At 41.9% G+C, this 18,283-nt stretch overlaps 1 protein-coding gene across 3 annotated transcripts in view; it reads left to right on the plus strand.

Moving 5' to 3' along the window:
• NFYC (nuclear transcription factor Y subunit gamma) overlaps positions 1-16,286 on the plus strand; it is an 80,611-nt gene extending 64,325 nt beyond the window's left edge. For all 3 annotated transcript variants that reach the window (XM_019512250.1, XM_019512248.1, XM_019512249.1), the window contains 6 exons: positions 329-424; positions 6,024-6,197; positions 8,351-8,509; positions 12,891-12,998; positions 14,097-14,156; positions 15,429-16,286. In XM_019512250.1, coding sequence (XP_019367795.1) covers positions 329-424; positions 6,024-6,197; positions 8,351-8,509; positions 12,891-12,998; positions 14,097-14,156; positions 15,429-15,548 — 717 coding nt within the window. In that variant the 3' untranslated portion in view covers positions 15,549-16,286. The remainder of the gene's footprint in view (positions 1-328; positions 425-6,023; positions 6,198-8,350; positions 8,510-12,890; positions 12,999-14,096; positions 14,157-15,428) is intronic.
• The last annotated feature ends 1,997 nt before the right edge of the window (positions 16,287-18,283 follow it).

Consider the following 18,283-nt stretch of genomic DNA (forward strand, 5'->3'; position numbering starts at 1 on the left):
TAGGGCTTGGTTGGAAGGAAGGTGGCCACATCAGGACCTGTCATGGGGAGGGAAAATGGGAAGTCGGCCCCTGGCATGACAGAGGAAGTGGAGGAGTTGAATGAAAGTAGAGGGATGGGAAGATAGACACAGTGAACATTTTTTTAATCACAAATGATTAAATGAAATGAAGGAATGCAGGAAGGTCCTGCTTTATGTTTTTAGTGTGCTCAACCCACAGATGCTGCAAAGTGAGCAACGCCCAGCATGTGTGCACCAGAGTCATTCAGGAAAATCAGGGTTATCGACTCCGGCAGCTACAATTATTTCCATTTGTGTTTTGTTGCAGAGGAATGACATAGCCATGGCAATTACCAAATTCGATCAATTCGATTTTCTCATTGATATTGTTCCAAGAGATGAACTGAAGCCTCCAAAACGTCAGGTGAGAAAAGAACACTGTTACTGGTATTCTTTTATTTATATGGGTGAATTTCCACTGTGGGAGTTTCTGCCTTTATGAGGTGAGCTTCAAATATAAGTAAAAGACATTTGTCTGCTGGCTTGCAGCATTTAATGTATTTCAGCTTCTTGGATCTTCTGTGTTTTCTGTTGTCAGTGTGGTAAATACTGGTGGTGACTGCTGTTGCCATTTGCCTCTGAGACACATAACTGAGCCCAAGTTAGAAACCGGAGTTATAGCGTGTGTATTAAATACTGAAAGCGCCAACAAGAATTGCATAAAACAGAACATGTGATTGTCATTATGGTACTTATAGTCGTGTAAGTAACAAGTGTGTGGCTGCATATGGTTGCACCCAGTATCTGCTTGGATAGAGACGAAAAAATAAAAGTCCATGTTTTTTTCCACCGCTGAAGCTCATGAATCTGTTTCATGAAACGTGTCTTCTTCAGTATTTGTAATTGCTTTATTTGCAAGGGCCATAATGACTGCTCACATAAGTGGCAAGAGCACTGGGCAGGAATTTGGGATACCAGACTTCTATTCCCAGCTCTATTCTCTGCCTGCCGAGAAATTTCAGACCAGTCATTTCCTTGCCTCTGTGTTTCCATTTCTCCATGTGTAAACTGTGGGTAACAATACCAGCCCCCATGTAAAGCTTTTTAATTTAATGATGAAAAGTACTGTGTTGGAGCCACATAGTATTGTTCTGGTCAAAATCTGAGTGCGTGCATGCGTGTGTGTTTCTTTTGGCATTTCCTCATCCAAATGTCCAACTGGCAGCATGAGTTAGATCAGGGGTGGCCAATCTGTAGCATGCATGCCACAAGAAGCCCAGGCAGCCTCTGTGTGTGTGGCACAGGGCAGATCAAACACAACAACAAATAGGGCAGAAAGCAGAGCAGTGGATCAGGCAGAGGAAGAAAATTGGATTGGCACCCAGGGAGGGTGCAGGGCTAATTTGTGGCATGCCTGGCAGAAAGGTCAATGCTCACTGAGTTAGATTATAGAAAATTTAAGCTATTGGCATTTTGCAGTAACAGTTCTTGTTAAATTGGAAATTTGTATGAAACTGACTTTTTCATGGTGGCTGAGGGACAAGATGTTTAATAGAGATATATAATAAGTGTTGTTAATATTACAAATGCAAGAATGTCTAGAAACCCATCCACCTCTTGTATTTTGTCTGGTGGATAAGAAGGAAACATTGCTTCCCATACAAGTACCACATCCTGCATCTTCCTGGGCAGTCGATGCTACTGTAAACATCCTTGACTGGAAGCTGTAAGGTGCTAGAAGGAGCTTTCAGTCGGATGTTTACAGCGGCAGGCTGCCACAGTCATCCGAGTACCAGGTGTGCTTTGAAACTTAACAGGTTTGTGCTTTAAGAGTCCTTGTTTCTCTGCCTCTCTTGAGACCATGCCAAAAAATGGACCGGGTTCAGGGTAAAGCCTAGTTTCATTACCACTGAATGAACAGAGTACCAGATCTAGCTTTCTGCTAGGCTGGTTCATCACATGTAATCTAAAAGGTTTATATTCCCTCTGCTGTTTAAAATAACCTGTTCAGTTAGATGGCTATTCATCTCCTTTCTGTGGTCAGACTGCTGTACCTCCTTCACTGCTAGCTGCATGGTAGGCTGAATTAAAGGTGGGTTAACATCCAGTAGCTTATAGCCTTCTAGAACATCTAGAGTTGCAAGACAAGACTTTGTTCAGTAACTCCTGGAATCAGGAGTTCCTGAATTCTTGACTTCTTTAAAGTGTGCAAAGCTGAAGTGATCCCTTCCTCTCCAGGTAATTTGGGTCCAGTGCTCTGTAGGTACTATAACAAATGATTTACTTGCTGCTGGGACCACTTTTGTGATACTTGTGAAGGTTTGAGTTTGCCTATGAATTGTGGAAAGCGCAAGGTAGCATTTAGAATTTTTTACACTAGCAACTACCCTAGCACCTCTGGAAGTGTGATAAAAGAGTCTGCTTGCTTGAGGATAAATCCCTGCAGCCATATTGCATAAGAATTGTTCAGTTGTGCATTGAGCTCAGGGAAGTTTCCTTTCAAATTCAGATTTGGCTCACACACAGAAGATATCTTTGTTTCAGATGCTGAAAACAGCAGTTTCAGTACTGATATTATTCTTTGGTTTTGCAGTCTTTTATCAAGGTCTTCATGGTGTTGGTAGTGGCCCTTCAAAAGAAGGAAATACACATTTCTCCTTTGACTTTTTGCTATAAGCGCAATCACATACCCTGTCATTTCTGGAAACCTGTGGCTTTCTAGTGAACAAGAAAGTCTACAACACCCACTTCACTCCCAGATGCTACATGGAGTAGTAATAGAATACCACTTACTGGAAGGCATTCTTCACGGGGGAAAACATGCAGATAAAAATCAGCAAAGTCCAGTTATTACAGTACATATTTGTTGGGAATAATGTGGTCTAAATATACTAGCTCACATGATGAATGTCGTATATGAAAGCGTTATGTGCATTCCTTCCTTTCCCTAAGACTTGCTTGCTTATCCCCACATCAGTAAACGGAATACAGTTTCTCCAAAGATAACCTATTATTTACCAAAATAGTAGAACTGATTCTCAGTGGAGCACCCTAGACAGCAGCGATTTGGAAGTAATTAAGAATACTAACTTGTGGAGGGGGGCCCTGCATCTCAGGAGACCTGACACAATTGGGAAAACTGGTTAGGCATAAAGACATAACTAGGCTGTAAGTGAGAACAATCAGTCATTGCCCCAGAAAGGAAGTCAGTCTCTCTCCCAGATGTATTCCTGTTTGATGCTCCCAGTCTTTGATTTTATACAATACTCTATAGTTCTGTCCAGGTAGGACAGGAAAAACACCTTAAACATAATACTATTCCATACCTAAAGGACACTGGGTTGTTGCCTTGCATGTTTAACATTTCTTATGAAATGAATGCAGTAAGAATAGTATTTATTTATCTAATCCAAAATATAAAACACTCTGGTAGTATGTTACAGCAAATAACAGTAACTGTACACATTCATGTCAGTCTTTCTCAGTGATCCACTACAATAAAGCTTTTTCCTCTGGGTTGCGTAGCATAAATACCTGTGGAACCACGTCAGCGCTTGCTTTGAGATAGGCTTTGCAAAATCTCTACTGCAGATACACCTGCAGATGTCCGTGAACAGTGCTGAATCAACTAGAAATACATTTTCCAGGAGCAGGAGAGTTATGATGGGTGATTATAACTTATAAAGTAGAGGAAGAATTTTTAGTGGAAAAGCACAAGTCTTATTCAACAACTTTGCAAAGTTGCTGCCTGAAGGATGAAAGCTTGCATTTTTGGCTAAGGCTGCAATCTCTATTTTATCTCTACTGCAGCTTGTCATTTGACAAGTTAGTGGTGATTACATGGAAGAGTTGGTGGAGAAATGCATTGTTATATTGCTCTGATAACTCCAGCTATGGGCTGAATATAAAAGGCTTCAAATCATAGCATGTAACCTGGTTTAAACAGGTTCATATTTTAAAGCCATTTCTGCCTGGAGCACTGTGAAACATTAACCTGCACTGCATGCTTTAGTACGATGGTGAGTTGGTTTAATTCTTGTTCGAGAGCTTAATTAGGAATCCAGGGTGTTGCCGTCCTTGAAACAGGCTCTCTGAGTAGCTTGCTGTGCCAGAACTGCTACAACTGTTCCCTTTGCGTGATTTTTCATGATTGGATGAAGAGAGACGTGACTTTAACTGACGTACTCTAATAGCAAGAACAGCAGTGAATACATTCTAACTTCATTGTGAATAGCATGGAGGGTTTATACTGTAAAGAGCCCAAGGAAGCAGGGTGAAAATAATCCAGTGAATTCACTCGCATAGGAAAGGATGTAAAAATAAATCTTGGGTGTTTGGGTCTGTATTTGCCACTGGGTGGGTGGTATTGTTTACTCCCGGATTCAAGCTCAGAAGTAATTTCTTTCTCAGCTAACATGTTTCTTTTGCTTTCTTAGGGAGAAATATGCATAAATGTTTAGGGAGGAGGAGAGGACTGGAGGCTGGAGTGCACTTGCACTTCGATTTTTCTCTGATCTGACTCTGCTTTGCATTGTGTATAAATAAATACATTCAGGATTGATAGTGCTGCCTTTGTACACTGTAAGGGTATCAAGTCAGCGGTTTTGCATGCTTGCCCCCACATCATCCCTTGCCAGTGTGTCTCACCTTTCCTTTGAAGAAATCAGCTCACATGAGGGAGGGGGAAGCTCAGGTTGTAGAGGCGATTCGGTCTTTAAATCCCTGTTCAAACGGACAACAAAGGTTCCAGTTAGTGTCAGAGATGCAGGCACCTGTCTGCTAGGAACTGCACTCATTTTACATATGCCACTAAGAAGCCATCCGGTGAATTTTTTTCAGTTGCTTTCAACTTGAGCATGGACTGAACTGGCAGCTTGGAGGAAAAGGTAGCACTTTTCTAAACCCCTCGCCATCAGAACTACCCATATCTTGATCTTGTTTCTCTTGAGCATATAAATTGTTTCACATTAGCATCCTAAATAAGTAATTATCATTTATGCTGATTTGTGGGGAGCCTGCGTTTAATACAGGGGAGTCGAGTAAGCTTTAGTAATCTGGAATCTACCATGCCGTAGCATGTGTAAACATCCTACACTCTCAGCTGTGAACTCAAGGTGGCTGGGAGAGGGTTGTTTACGCCTTCTGCCATGGTCTGAACATCTGGAGGAGTGCATTCATTACTAGGTGTAAGAACAGTCTGCTTCTTAGGAGCCGAAGTATGGCTTCTTGAATGCAAGCTCATCTCTGGCTAGTGTAATAGCCAAACGTTTCACTTTGTAGCCTGAAATACCATTAACCAGCATGGTTTCAATGTTCCCAAAGCCATGATTAGCTAAACTTGAACAGGAAAAAGCTGCAGCATTTCCTGCACCTGTAACAATCATAGCAGGATCTTTAGGTCTTTGATGTAATAAATGTTGAGGTACTTCAGTGCCCCCCCCACTGGAATCAGATAGTGTGCAATCGCAATGCTTGTCAGAATCATTCCAGTTCTGGAAAACTTCTGTTCCCAGATCCATTGGCATATAGATCAGGTTTGTGGTTTTTACTTCCAGTGGTGTAACAGCAAGAGCTAGATTAAGACTGTTCTGAATGCAAGCTAAAGAGCAGGCTTAGAGAGACAGTCTTTGTAAGTCTCTTCCTGGTGCAATTGCAATTAGTTCTGTGCTGAGATAACAGGCCTTGATGGAATTTACTGACAAGCACTGCAGTTGCATGGTTTTTAACTGTGGTAATTGTTTGCTCATTTGCTTCCCATAATGAAATGGGTGATTACTTCGCATTCAGAAGTCTGAAATGCTTTGATTTTGTGTAGCTCAATAAAAGTCTGTGGAAACCCATTATTTCCATTTTGATTTATCATTATGGGGCTGGTTTTGAATTCACTTTCCCCTGGCTTAAACCATTGAGAACCTAACATTAAGGATTCTGTTGCGCTGAGCATGTTTATAAGGGCATATTTCAGATAGAATTTTGTTGTTTAATATTCTTTTCTCCTTACCTTTTTTCCTCTCGTGCTGCAGGAAGAAGTGCGTCAGGCTGTGACTCCAGCCGAACCTGTCCAGTACTATTTCACTCTTGCTCAGCAGCCTGCCGCAGTACAGGTACAAGGGCAACAGCAAGGACAACAGACCACCACATCTACAACTACCATCCAACCAGGACAGATAATCATTGCTCAGCCTCAGCAGGGGCAGGTCAGTGAGCAAACACAGCTTGAGGGACTTGTGATTCCTCATAGCCAGTTAAATCCTAGATTTCCTTACTCTAAACCAGGGCTGTCCAGTTGGTGGCCCATAGGCCATGTACGGTCCTCAAAGGAATAACCTGTGGTCTTCAGGCTTCAGGACTGGGTGCCACTCCTGCCATTACTGTCCTGCTACTGCTACCAGAGCCGCCAGGCTCCCCTTCCCTCCTCCAGCTTCTGCTTCCTGCCCTTGCCCCTGGAGGCTGGGCAGAGCAGCCTGTGGGTCTAAGGGCACCTGTGGCTGGGAGAGTTGGAGGGATCTGGAGGTGTTGATGGGGGGAGAGGGGCACGCAGTGTGCAGCCCAGGAAGCCTCCAGCCACTTAGAAGTTGAATGGCCTGGATCTGCACTATGTAGAAAAAAATCTAGCATGTGTATTTGGCAGGTGCTGTATTTCTTACCTGACACACTCTGCAACTAATTACTTCCCAGCCATTCACTAGGAAAGCTGTTGCCATACTATGGGCAAACTGTATTATAATGTCTCAATTTAAGGTCATCGTGCAACTCTTGAATGAGAGCAAGCAGGGCTACAACAAAGAGTGTTTTCATTTCTTCCAAAATCAAGTTCGGTATTTTTCATGCACAGTTGTGGTGGGGAATTAGCTGTATGGTCACTTAATCATCCCTTTGTTAATGCAGAATTTTGTCCTAATAATAAAAGGACTGTAGGATAACCATAGGCTGCCTGGTATATCTCCTCTAGGGAGTTGCTAAAGAAATGGTACATCCTTTATGTATTTTAAAAATAGATCACATGCACTGGTTTTGTTTTCATGAGGCTTTACAAAATCATCCTGCCACTTAAAAATTTAGCTATCCAAATAAATTATGTATTGTGTAACTTGTGAAGGGAGAGGTGCCTCCAGTTAACCAGAACTCCCAGCAAGTAACATCTCCCAACAACGGTAGAGAACTATTTTTTTTGATGTGGCTGAAAGTCTCTAGAAAACATAGCACTGTCCATCTCCACCTCCCAGATCCAAAGGATAAACCTCTTTTAATGTCATAGTTCTATATTCATCTCAATTGGTTATTGTAAAATCATCTGGGAGACCTGGGAATATATGGACGGACTGTGTACAATGCAAGTCACGTGTTTTGCACTGAAGCAGAGATAGTTAAAGCATTTGTACGAGCCTCCTTAATAGGAGAATGATGTTCCCATATTTTCAAAAACAAATGTAGGTCTGTTGCTTCATAGGAGTAAGCTGATCCCTTATTCCAAAGCGAGTGAGGGCAGCTGTGAGACAGATTCTGCCACTTGCATTCAGAAGTGAAGCTGTAATGCATTTTTGTCCTTGAATGGGCACTGTCAATCATGTATATCTCACAGCTTTACTGGCTTTTATTCTTACCCCTTTTTATAAACACATTCTAAAGCTGGAAAGTAGCTGCTGACACTTTGAAAATAAAATATAGTATGTATAACATGGGTGGGCAGTTGAAGAGAGAACATGGAGCCAGCCTAGTTTCTCTATGTTTAGTGAAAGTTTGTTGCTGTGTTTCTGGTGTTCTAGGTACCAGTGTAGCCTTTTTTTTGTCCATACAAGCATCTTTTTTGGAGGAAAGACATTCCAGTGATTATTCCAGTGTCTAACTCCGGAATTGAGAAACCTGGCTTCACGTCTTTGCTGTGCCCCAGGCTTCCTGTGTGGTATTTGCCAAGTCACTTAGCCTTCTTGTGGTTCACTTCCCCCATCTGTAAAATGGGCAGAATAGCACATTGCTGGCATGGGTGTTGTGAGGATAATACATTGGACTCTAAGGTGCCCAGGTACAACAGTAATGAGGGCCAAATAAGAACCTGAGAGAGATCTTAAGTAATAGCAAAAATGCGTGTTCACATCTGCAGATAAGCTTTAGTATTAAACTCTGTAGATTTTCTTGAAATCTAAAATTACCACTTTCTGTTTTTTGGCAGCAGTAGATTTAGAATCCTGGAAATTTTCTCTGCTAGCTTTTTACAGCATGGAAGTAGGCCACATTTTAAGCATCAGCACCGAGGGTTATAAAATAAACCTTTGTTACTGGCTTTAGACTTCTGAGGTTCTGCTTCCCCTCAGACCAGGCGATCAGCGTTCCTTCCTGTCTTTGATTGCAGACTACCCCAGTGACCATGCAGGTTGGCGAGGGTCAGCAGGTACAGATTGTCCAGGCACAGCCCCAAGGACAAACACAGCAGGCTCAGAGTGGAACTGGGCAGACTATGCAAGTCATGCAGCAGATCATCACCAACACTGGAGAAATCCAGCAAATACCGGTAAGTTTCTACTAGAGAGCACAGAACAGTCTAAGGTCCTGGGTCAAACTCTGTTCTGTCAGACCTGTTATAGGACCAGGCATCTGTGTACCTTGATGGTGAGAGAGGAAATGTATTGAGTGGTATTTTTTGACCCTCTTCCCACTAGAGAAAAAGTGTATGAATCTGATATGTGGCACAGAGAAAAAAATTATAACTTCATTCAGACCTTTTTTTTTTTTTTTTACTTGGGGGGGGTGGGAATAAGTAAGCATGTCTAGGAAGCTGTGAATAAATCTTTACAACATATGCACTTACGCACTTGCTGTATAAGTTTGTATTACCAACAGGGTCCTCACCAAGGCATATTTTACCTCTGTTTGCTTGATTCTGCACCTCACCATAAGACAGGTGTTATCTGTGGCACTGCCACAACAATTAACCCTGACTTTCACAGCACATCTTTATAAAATGTTTTCAGATTGCTAGAGGGAAAGTTCTAAAGGAGCAGAAAATGCTTTTATTTTAATTATTAGGCTTTCATATTACCATAGGCCTGGCTGATGGTCCTCAGCATTTGGTCTCTAAACACCAAGAACAGAAGTAAAATTCTGACATTTGTCCTAAATAAGCCTATAGGTCAAATGGATGTCACTTTTTTCCCCTCTCTGTAGGCTATAATCACAACAAAGTTCTTGTCTGGAAAATTTCACACTCCTAGAAAATCTTCCAGCTTTGTGTGTTTGAACACCAACACACAGGGTCAGACTTGGTGAACAAGAGAACCATTTCTAATTGCTTTTGGCTTCATTTACTGAGGCTTTTGTACAGCGGTGGTGAGATCTGTGACCACAGAAGGATCAGTCCAACTGTCAGGATGAGCAAAGCTTCAGCCTAGTTTTGTTTTAGTAAACATCCCTGCCTTGACTCAGCATTTGAGAAAGATTCATAATTTAGATTTTGAGTGTTTTGAGGTTGAGTTCCCAGCTCTTTCCACTTTCTTTCAGTTCTCAACTACTTGGCTTAAAGTGTAGGGCAGAAAGGAAATATGTTCCATGCCAAATGCAGCACCTCCCTTCTCTTCACTGTCTCCCCCCAGTAGCATCTTTTACTTACAAAGTGTTATGCACGCTCTGCTCAATTAGAAGCCATGTGATCTATAGGAGTCTAGAGCAGTCAGTAAAAACAGCCTTCCTAGAATTATGCTAAAATGCACATAATGTTCCCTGTTCTCTGTGTTTCTTTTACACACACTTTTGGTTTCCTTTCCATATGCAAGTCTCTCCAAAGGGTTTGTTCTTAAAATCGCTTGGGAGAGAGATCCTTTATGCTAGTAAGCTTGTTTTATTATAGTTGTGCTTACTAATATGACTCCAGTTTAGTTGAAACGGCTGTTTCATTGCTGAAACTTGGTATTCAGTAGAGACAAGTGAAGAGCAAAATTCCCTGCAGGGAAGGGACTTGTGAGATGCTGCAAAGAGATGAGGGAATCTGCGTGGCGCTGCAATACGTGGCTTTTGAAGTGTTTCACTGAAAATTATTGTTGATCCCCAGATGCGTGGATCTTGGTGAGAACTTGCCTCGCATCCAAAAGGATAGAGACCTGAGATGCAGTGTTTGTAGGGACATGTTCCCTTTGGCTTTTCATAGTCTTCCCTTCGCAAGGGCCTAAAAGGCATCTCAACTCAACCCTCCTTCAGCTTCTTTCACCTGTCTATAGATGCAAGCCAATTGCTAAGTGCCTGACCTGCTAGTTTTTGAGATTGCAGCATCAAGCTTAAAACAAATTCAGAGTTCTGATTCTTTTGACATATGGCTGCTCTGTTCTGCATCTTATCTGGACTGAATATTGCTCAGTAGATGCTCATGTTCAGGGCTGTTTATGTGGTAGATTTGAAACCTACAGGCTTTGACCCCTGCCTGTGCTGCAGTGAACCGACTCTCCTAAGAGGTGGACATAATAGGTTCTTTCCTATTTAGAAGGATCACACATACTGAGACTGAGTAATGTGCTGTCTATCACTTTCTGTAGTGTAATATAAGAGATGAAGCTAGTGCATTTTCTTCTGCAACAATCCATGCGGATCTCAGTACACCATCAGGAAATAAGCTCCAGCATTCTGCTTACGTAGAAGCCAGTATCCTCTGATGCCCAGCTGAGCAGATAAGCAACACTAGTGAAGTTGTGTTGCTTATCTAACTTCATTTGTGCCAAAGAACTGGCATTAGTAAAGTCCCTGGTGCTCGGAGCACCATATACTTTGCTCTAGAGGATTCGTACTCCTCTTTGTCATTGCCACTGATGTGTTCTGTACACCTTCAAATATAGAACACTGTCCTCTAATGTCCATCCTCAACACCACAAAGGGATCGACTGCCATCCCTCACCAGACTCATTCCCTGCTGGTTAATCAAGAATGGCCATTATGCAGCGATCCTCCAGCGTCCCCATAGTATGCTGTTGTGCCCTATTGGGATCACTGGAGTGCACCATCTCAAGCACTGAGAAGCAGGTCTCTGCCATCTTCCAAAGACAAAGTGAAGCTCTTCATCATGAGATTTTTTTAAACAGGACCTTCAGTTATGCCATCTGCAGCATGGTTGTTATACCACTTTTGTTATCCTGCTTTTCTGGATCACCCTATTTGATTTCGGTGTCTTCCTTTTAATGGCTCATTTTCAACACTGATTTCCTCCAGGGCTTAGTTAAGTCGCATCCTGTCTCTTGCAACATATACATAAAAACGAATAGTAGAAAACTGGTAGCACTGTCTGTGTTAAGTTTGAGATGTTCCTCAGAACCTGCTCACTCAGGTTTTGACATATTTATAACTTTCTGGTGGAAAAAAAATCTGCATTATTATTTTCTATGCTTGTCACAAAATGGCTCCATTTTTTTTTCAACTTCGAGGGAAGGTGGATGGACAAGCCAGAGTAGTTTTGCTCTTGCAGCTCAATAACTGAGCATTAACATTTTGAGATGTTCATGTTTGCTGGACCTCAGAGCATTCATCCCTTTTGAAGAATCAAAAACACATTATGAGCATGCTACTTCTGTTTTACCCATTATGTTAGTACTGTAGTTTAACATCTAAGTATCTTTACTGAAATATCTAGAGAACTCTGTCCAGTTTTGCCCCCCCCCTCAATACAGAAAGGATGTAGATAAATTGGAGAGAGACTAGCAGAGGGCAATAAAAATAGTTAGACTGAGGGGGATTTAATAGCAGCCTTCAACTCTCTGCAGGGGGGTTGCAAAGAGGATGGAGCTGGGCTGTTCTCAGTGGTGGCAGATGACAGAACAAGGAGCAATGGGTTCAAGTTGCAGCAAGGGAAGTTGAGGTTAGATATTAGGAAGAACTTTCTTATGAGGAGGGTAGTAAAGCACTGGAACAGGTTACCCAGAGAGGCTGGAAAATCTCCATCCTTGGAGGTTTTTAGGACCCAGCTGGGCAAAGCCTTGGCTGGGATGATCTAGTTGGGGATGGTCCTGTTTGGAACAGGGGGTTGGACTAGATGTGACCTCCTGAGCTCCCTTTAACCTCCATTTTCTCTGATTCTGTGAAATGTTTATGCTCATGTGGAGCCTTTAACTGCTGTAGAGGTTATTACTTCGAGGCCAACATTGGAGCTCCGAGACAAAACTGGTGAAAGCTGCAGTGTTTGTGTAGATTCCAAGACCAATAATTCTTCTTCCAAGCTTCCCTAGTGAATCCAAATTTTCTTAACCCTATTTCAAAGGAAATATAAAATGCACTTGTATATAGCAAATTATCCACAAGGGAATTAATTTAAATATTCACAAGTCAGTCAGTGGAAAAAGTTATGTTTTTAGTAGTAATATTGATGCAGACCATATACCAGCCTCAGTTAGGTCAGGAGTAAAATCCTGTGGGAGTGTTCTGTGTTAAAAACTTGGATGTCCTTTCCTTGCAGTATTCCTGATTCACGTCAGGGCTGTTCCCTCCTTCTCAAGAAGATGAAATGTCATCAAACATACAAAAAAGATCAAAATAATATCATAGCATCACTAGTTGCAACTATCTCCAATAGCAGTTTTCTTGTTTTGTAGGAGTCATCTTATATACAAAAGAATTAACTTGATCACTCATCATACTTGACATGAAAAGTATATGCCCTTGCCTCCAAAGGTCTTTTACCTTTTAGAAAAAGCATGCTACAGTGGCCATTTCAGGTTTAATTAAAAGAATTTGAAGTTTCTCTTATTTTCTTTGACAAGATCCATGTAACTATTCATTTAGAGTGCTAATCAGTTCAGTCCTCCAAATATGATCTATTACCATGGTTTCTGTTGTGGAAACAAGAAGGCAAGTTTGTGTGTTTCAGGTTATGCAGTGTCTGTTTTATTTTCCTTCCCTACCCCACTCCCACTTGTTCCTAGGTTCAGTTGAATGCTGGCCAGCTGCAGTATATCCGCTTAGCTCAGCCTGTGTCGGGCACCCAGGTAGTCCAGGGACAGATCCAGACACTTGCAACTAATGCACAGCAGGTACGTACTCCTGTACTAAGGGCCTGATGTTAACTGTTAAACTCATTTGTGTTTCAGTAGGTATGTCCATTTGGGCTCTGTCTGAAAAACCATAAGTATATCCATTACACACATGTAAAATGGATAGCTGGCCCAGTGCCTCACATTAGACTAATATAGATATATAGAGCTAGAGATGTGGATATAATCCCTTTCTCTTTCTTTTGCAACCCATCGTTGACTTGGTTATTAGCTCACATTGGTTGTGCATCAGGTGTTAACCTATAACCCATCTCCTCTATTACAACTGCCTCGTCCTTCCATTTCTTTCTCTGGAGCAGTGGTTTTTCAAACAGGGGTACACGTATTCTTGTGGGCGGGAAGAGCTTTGCCAAGAGGTATGTGCCTCAATTTTAGTAATGATGCTGCAGCTTGAGATTTTGGTATTGGCACACTTCCTAAGGAATGAAGATGCCAAGACCCATCATATGTTGTGGGTGCAAGCAGCAGTATTTTTGCAGGTAAAGGTGTGTATGGCCAAAGAAGTTTGAAAACCACTGTCCTAGGCTTTCAGTAGGAACAGCACTAACCCAATCAATGCCAGTGCTGGGCTGTTTCATATTCTTGTCACACAGCTGTCACTGAAACATGATTTTTATCCACCTTTAAAGAATGGAAGAACCGTTATGTCTCCCCTCTGATCTGCGAGTCTGTGCAGTGCTTATGAAAGTAAAAGTGGACTTGCTTATGTTTTGTTTTGAATTATTGAATCCTGTCATGCCTTTTATTCTCAACTAGCATTCAGTGTTATGCTATTTTGTGTGGTTTCATTTCTTTTGTTTAAACTGACATTGCTGAGAACTTGTACAGGAGACTGATACGGCACAGAAAGCTAAGTACTTGAGAGATGAGACTTAGATCTCTTTGGTCTGCCACTGACTTGCTGATACGTGACTCCGGGCAAGCTACATAAACTCTTGTGGTGCTTTACCACATTGTAAGGCTTAATTTAAAAGCATCTGGCAAAACTCCAATGGAAGGGAGGACAAAATACTGTTGTCAACCCTACAAGGAGTTAATAAAATCCTCTTAGTGATGATTGGTGTCTTTTTATTGTAGATCACACAGACAGAAGTCCAGCAAGGACAGCAGCAGTTCAGCCAGTTCACGGATGGACAGGTACGGATCCCAGAGCACGTGGCAATTGACTGAATGTTAATTAGCCAAAGCCCCCAGAAAGTCCAGGGGCTAAGAAATCTCTCAGTCTCAGGCACTGACTGTCTAAGCCTGTGGAGAAGTCAGCTAAAGGAGACTTCCCAAAGTATAATCAGGAAAAAGGATTCATAAGAAATGGAACAGAGACTTGCAGTGCATTATCACACTACGTTGGCTCCATATTAACTTGGTGATTTGTGAAAAATATAGCAAATCAGCTGCCTGACCTTGCCCTATGTGTATCATCCCAAAGTTTACTGGAAATAGGATGTTATTTTTTATTCAGATAGAAAGTTTTTAAAGCAGTAAGGACAAAACTTTGTAGCCTCTCACTATGTCATTAGAAGGCATTCTGACACTGAACTGTTGGAGAGAACAATCTGTCTGTGTAAAGGGAGTTTAGGGAGAAGTTTAGTGTATTGTTTTTAAACTGCATCTAAAATAGATTAAATAATTACCGTGAGTCCTTTGGACTTTGTAAGGACTTTTGAATCCAGTTTGTTGAAGATGGGAGCAAGTGATACGAAAATTTAGCCTCATTAAATGTCAACATTTAGAAAATGGAGTTTGCTTTTTAAATGGATGTTGACCAAACTGGTATTGAATGCATAAATAGGAGATGCAAACCAGATAGCAGAAACCACTCAATAAATCAAACTCGGCCATAAACTGGGAAAAGATGTTGAAATGTGTTGGAGGGCTTATGTCTCTCTGTTACTCAAATGAGTTGTGACAGTAGTATTCGGTGCCAGAACAAAAGTGAGTTCTGTCTGCATACAGCATGTAATAAGATTTTCAGTCTAAATGACTGAGCAATAATTTACCTTGAATATGGACTGCAAAATAAGGATGTTTTAGAAATTACCTGACCAATCTATCCAGTACTTAAAAGAGGTTCAGTTATCAGCAGGAACTTTTCCAATCCTAATCATGTCAAGAATCAAGCTCTAATGGGATTATGCAGAGAATGTTTTGTAAAAATAAAGTCTGTCAGATTCAAACAGGTTATTAGATATTCATGAAACTCTTTCAGTGTAGCATCCGTCCCATTTAAGTACTGAATGCCTTCCAGCATTTCTGGCCTAATCTGAGGCAGGGAACATATTTTACTTCCTCTGACAGCTGGTTTTTACATTAATTTAGACTAAACAACTAGCACGGGACTTGAATGGAATGCTTGTTGACTATCCTGATGGCACTAAACTACCTCTTCTCCCTTCCTTTCATATCTTACAGCAACTCTATCAAATTCAGCAAGTAACCATGCCTGCAGGTCAGGAAATCACCCAGCCCATGTTTATTCAGTCCACCAATCAGACCTCTGATGGACAAACAACACAGGTGACGGGGGACTGAAAAGCTTCACTAGGAAGTATTCTGTGGGTGTGGAAACTGGCTCACACCAGCCTAACTTCTGCCATACCAACCTCGTCTGATGATCACATCCTCTTCTGTGTATCTGTACTTGATATTAAGCCTATAGTAGGCTATGATCTCTGGTGCATTATATGCCCTTCTCTGATGGGTATGAGAGAACATCCAACAGAAACTGAAAAGGATGCAATATTTTTTTTTTAAGGAAACCAACATTTCACCATATTCCGTTGCTTGTCCAAGCCTATGAAACTGAAAATAATTAAGCAAAAAGAAATGTATAGTATCATATTGGACAATGTAGTCGAACATTTTTTTTCTCCAGTAAAATTTTTTTAAAGGGTACTGCGTCTTGTTTTTCAAAAGAGCTTTATTCCCAGTATCCTGTTTGTACTCGACTCTGAATAGAAATAGACAAAGTCATCCCATCCTGTTAGCTCAGTAGGGGTGTGCGTGCGTGTGTTTTTGGGAGACTTTCCTCTCCTGCCTCCTTTTTTGGTAAGCTTGAACATTGGATATTTGCAGCTTTTGGAAAAATACATTCCTTGTGTTACGAGAAAAGTATTTTCTAAGGACAAAAGAGGCTTTAACTTGGCCTGGTTTATTCCAGAAACACTAAGGGAAATCTGGAAACAAAAAAATGTTGCTAACTGTTGTGATAGTTTGTCAGTGCATGTATTATAAGCTTCATAAAACGCAATAAATTTTCTTTTTAGATAAGTGGTGTTTTTTCTTTCTTGCTGTTTGAGTCCATGCAAGTTCCAAAGCACAGCATAAACTCCCAAGGTATAACCTCCTACTGAAACTTTTAAGGATGAGTCCATGGGGGAAATGGCATATAATGTGTTAATTGAAGTCTAGCAAAAAGAGTTTAGTGAGGGAGAGGCTGAATAGGGGTCCTGTTTCCTGGAGATGACCTCAAATGCAAGACGCAGCAACTAATAGGATTGCTGCTTTCACACCGAAACATCTCCAGGCACTCTGGGAACCAAGATAGATGTACAGATGTTTCTTCATCCACCTCTGAAAGGGAGCAGTTCTTTTGGTGGATATACAGTTACGACCAGGCCATGGCAGGGGGTCGGACTAGATGATCTGCTCAGGTCCCTTCCGACCCTAGAAACTATGAAACAGTTAGGTAGCTGTGCCCAGCAACAATATGCAGCAGCTCACTACAAGAGGTGAAGTTGAAACTGCAACCAGGGTGGGAACACAGGGAGGCAAAATGTGATAGCCTGAGAGTCATTTTGGCCAGGATACCAGAGTTAAATCCCTATTTTTATTCCATGTGACCAAGAATACTCAGGACTTCTGTTTTGCATCTGGCCCAAAAGGCCCAAGGAGCTTCATTAGATGCAATGCTGTCAAATTCATTTGAGGCAGAACCAAGGGTCAAGAGGCCATGGATAGGTGTGGAGCACTATGGCACAGTGCTGTGCAGGCGAGTCCCCCTCTTGTACTATATCTAGCTCCTCTGACCACTTATATGCAAAAGCACAAAATCCACTGAATTTTCAAAGCGAGGGAGCTGTAGCTAAGACCACAGCCCAGCAGGCAATCCAAGTGCTTCAAACACTTAAGTTGTAACAGGCTGTGGCCAATTACATGTCAGTGAGACCATCTGTTTCTTCCTTACAATGCCAAACTCAGCTGTGCAGCAGGCAGAGTAAGCATGTTGAACTTCCCGAGTAGGCATCTGCCTTGAGGCATAGCCCGGGACGCATGGGAATTCCAGAGATAACTGCCTCCAACGAGAGAACTCCAGTTGCTTTCAGTGCTTGACTGCATCAAAATAATAGACCCAAAGACCAGCTTGTTCGGGTCCAGAGTTGAGCAGAGATTTGTTGCACTCGAAAACTTCGAGGCCCTGTGGACTCGGGTGTATGCTTAAAGTTGCAGAAAAAAGCTTCGGACCACATGGTCGAGGTGATGCCTTTTATTAAACCAACTAAATTTTTGCAAGAAAAAATGTCTTTGATTATGCCCTGGATACCAGAAAAAATGCTTCACATCAGTGTTCTCTTATTACAGATTTATCCTTTAAGTGACTTGGATGAGTATTCTTGATCTCTAGTCCAGTCATAGCAGTCTTAAACATTTGCTTTTCTTTAATAACACACTCGGACGCAGATGAGAGGGATCGGTTCCACGTGTCTGGGCTTCGCAGACGTTTCCTTTCTAAAGACTGGCCGCTAGAGGGTACCACATGACTGTATATTTACATAAGCCGATGTCCTGTGGCACCAGAGAAGCAAGGAGCGGAGGTTAACTTTGGGAACGTGTCTCATACGTGTGTGTGGATGTACTGTCCTCCGCAGAACTACATAGATGGACTTCATTAGGCAAGTATGTGGTTGGTGGGTTCTGTCTTTGCTCAACAGATGACACTTTGCGGGATCCCCACCTCCCCCCTCACTGGCAGCACATCAGGTGTGTTCTTTGCATAGCTAGCCTCGTGTCAAAAAAGCTGTTGGAAATGGATAGTGTCCTGGCTAACGTGGCCTGAATACTGGCCAACTTAACCCAGCAGCATTGCCCTTCTGGGCCCAACGCAAAGTGCTTGGGATGATGACAAGAAGTTTCTTGCTTCATAAGCAGCTCTGCTGGCGGAACAACATTTAGCTTATGCCTTGGAGGATGCCAAGCAGCACAGCTGGAGAATTAGCTTGTAATTAAGGAAGGAGTAGTACAGCACTTTGGGTCAAACAAGCACAACT

The sequence above is a fragment of the Gavialis gangeticus genome, unplaced genomic scaffold, assembly GCF_001723915.1.
Source record: "Gavialis gangeticus isolate Ggan-Ray unplaced genomic scaffold, GavGan_comp1, whole genome shotgun sequence".
Lineage (NCBI taxonomy): Eukaryota > Metazoa > Chordata > Crocodylia > Gavialidae > Gavialis > Gavialis gangeticus.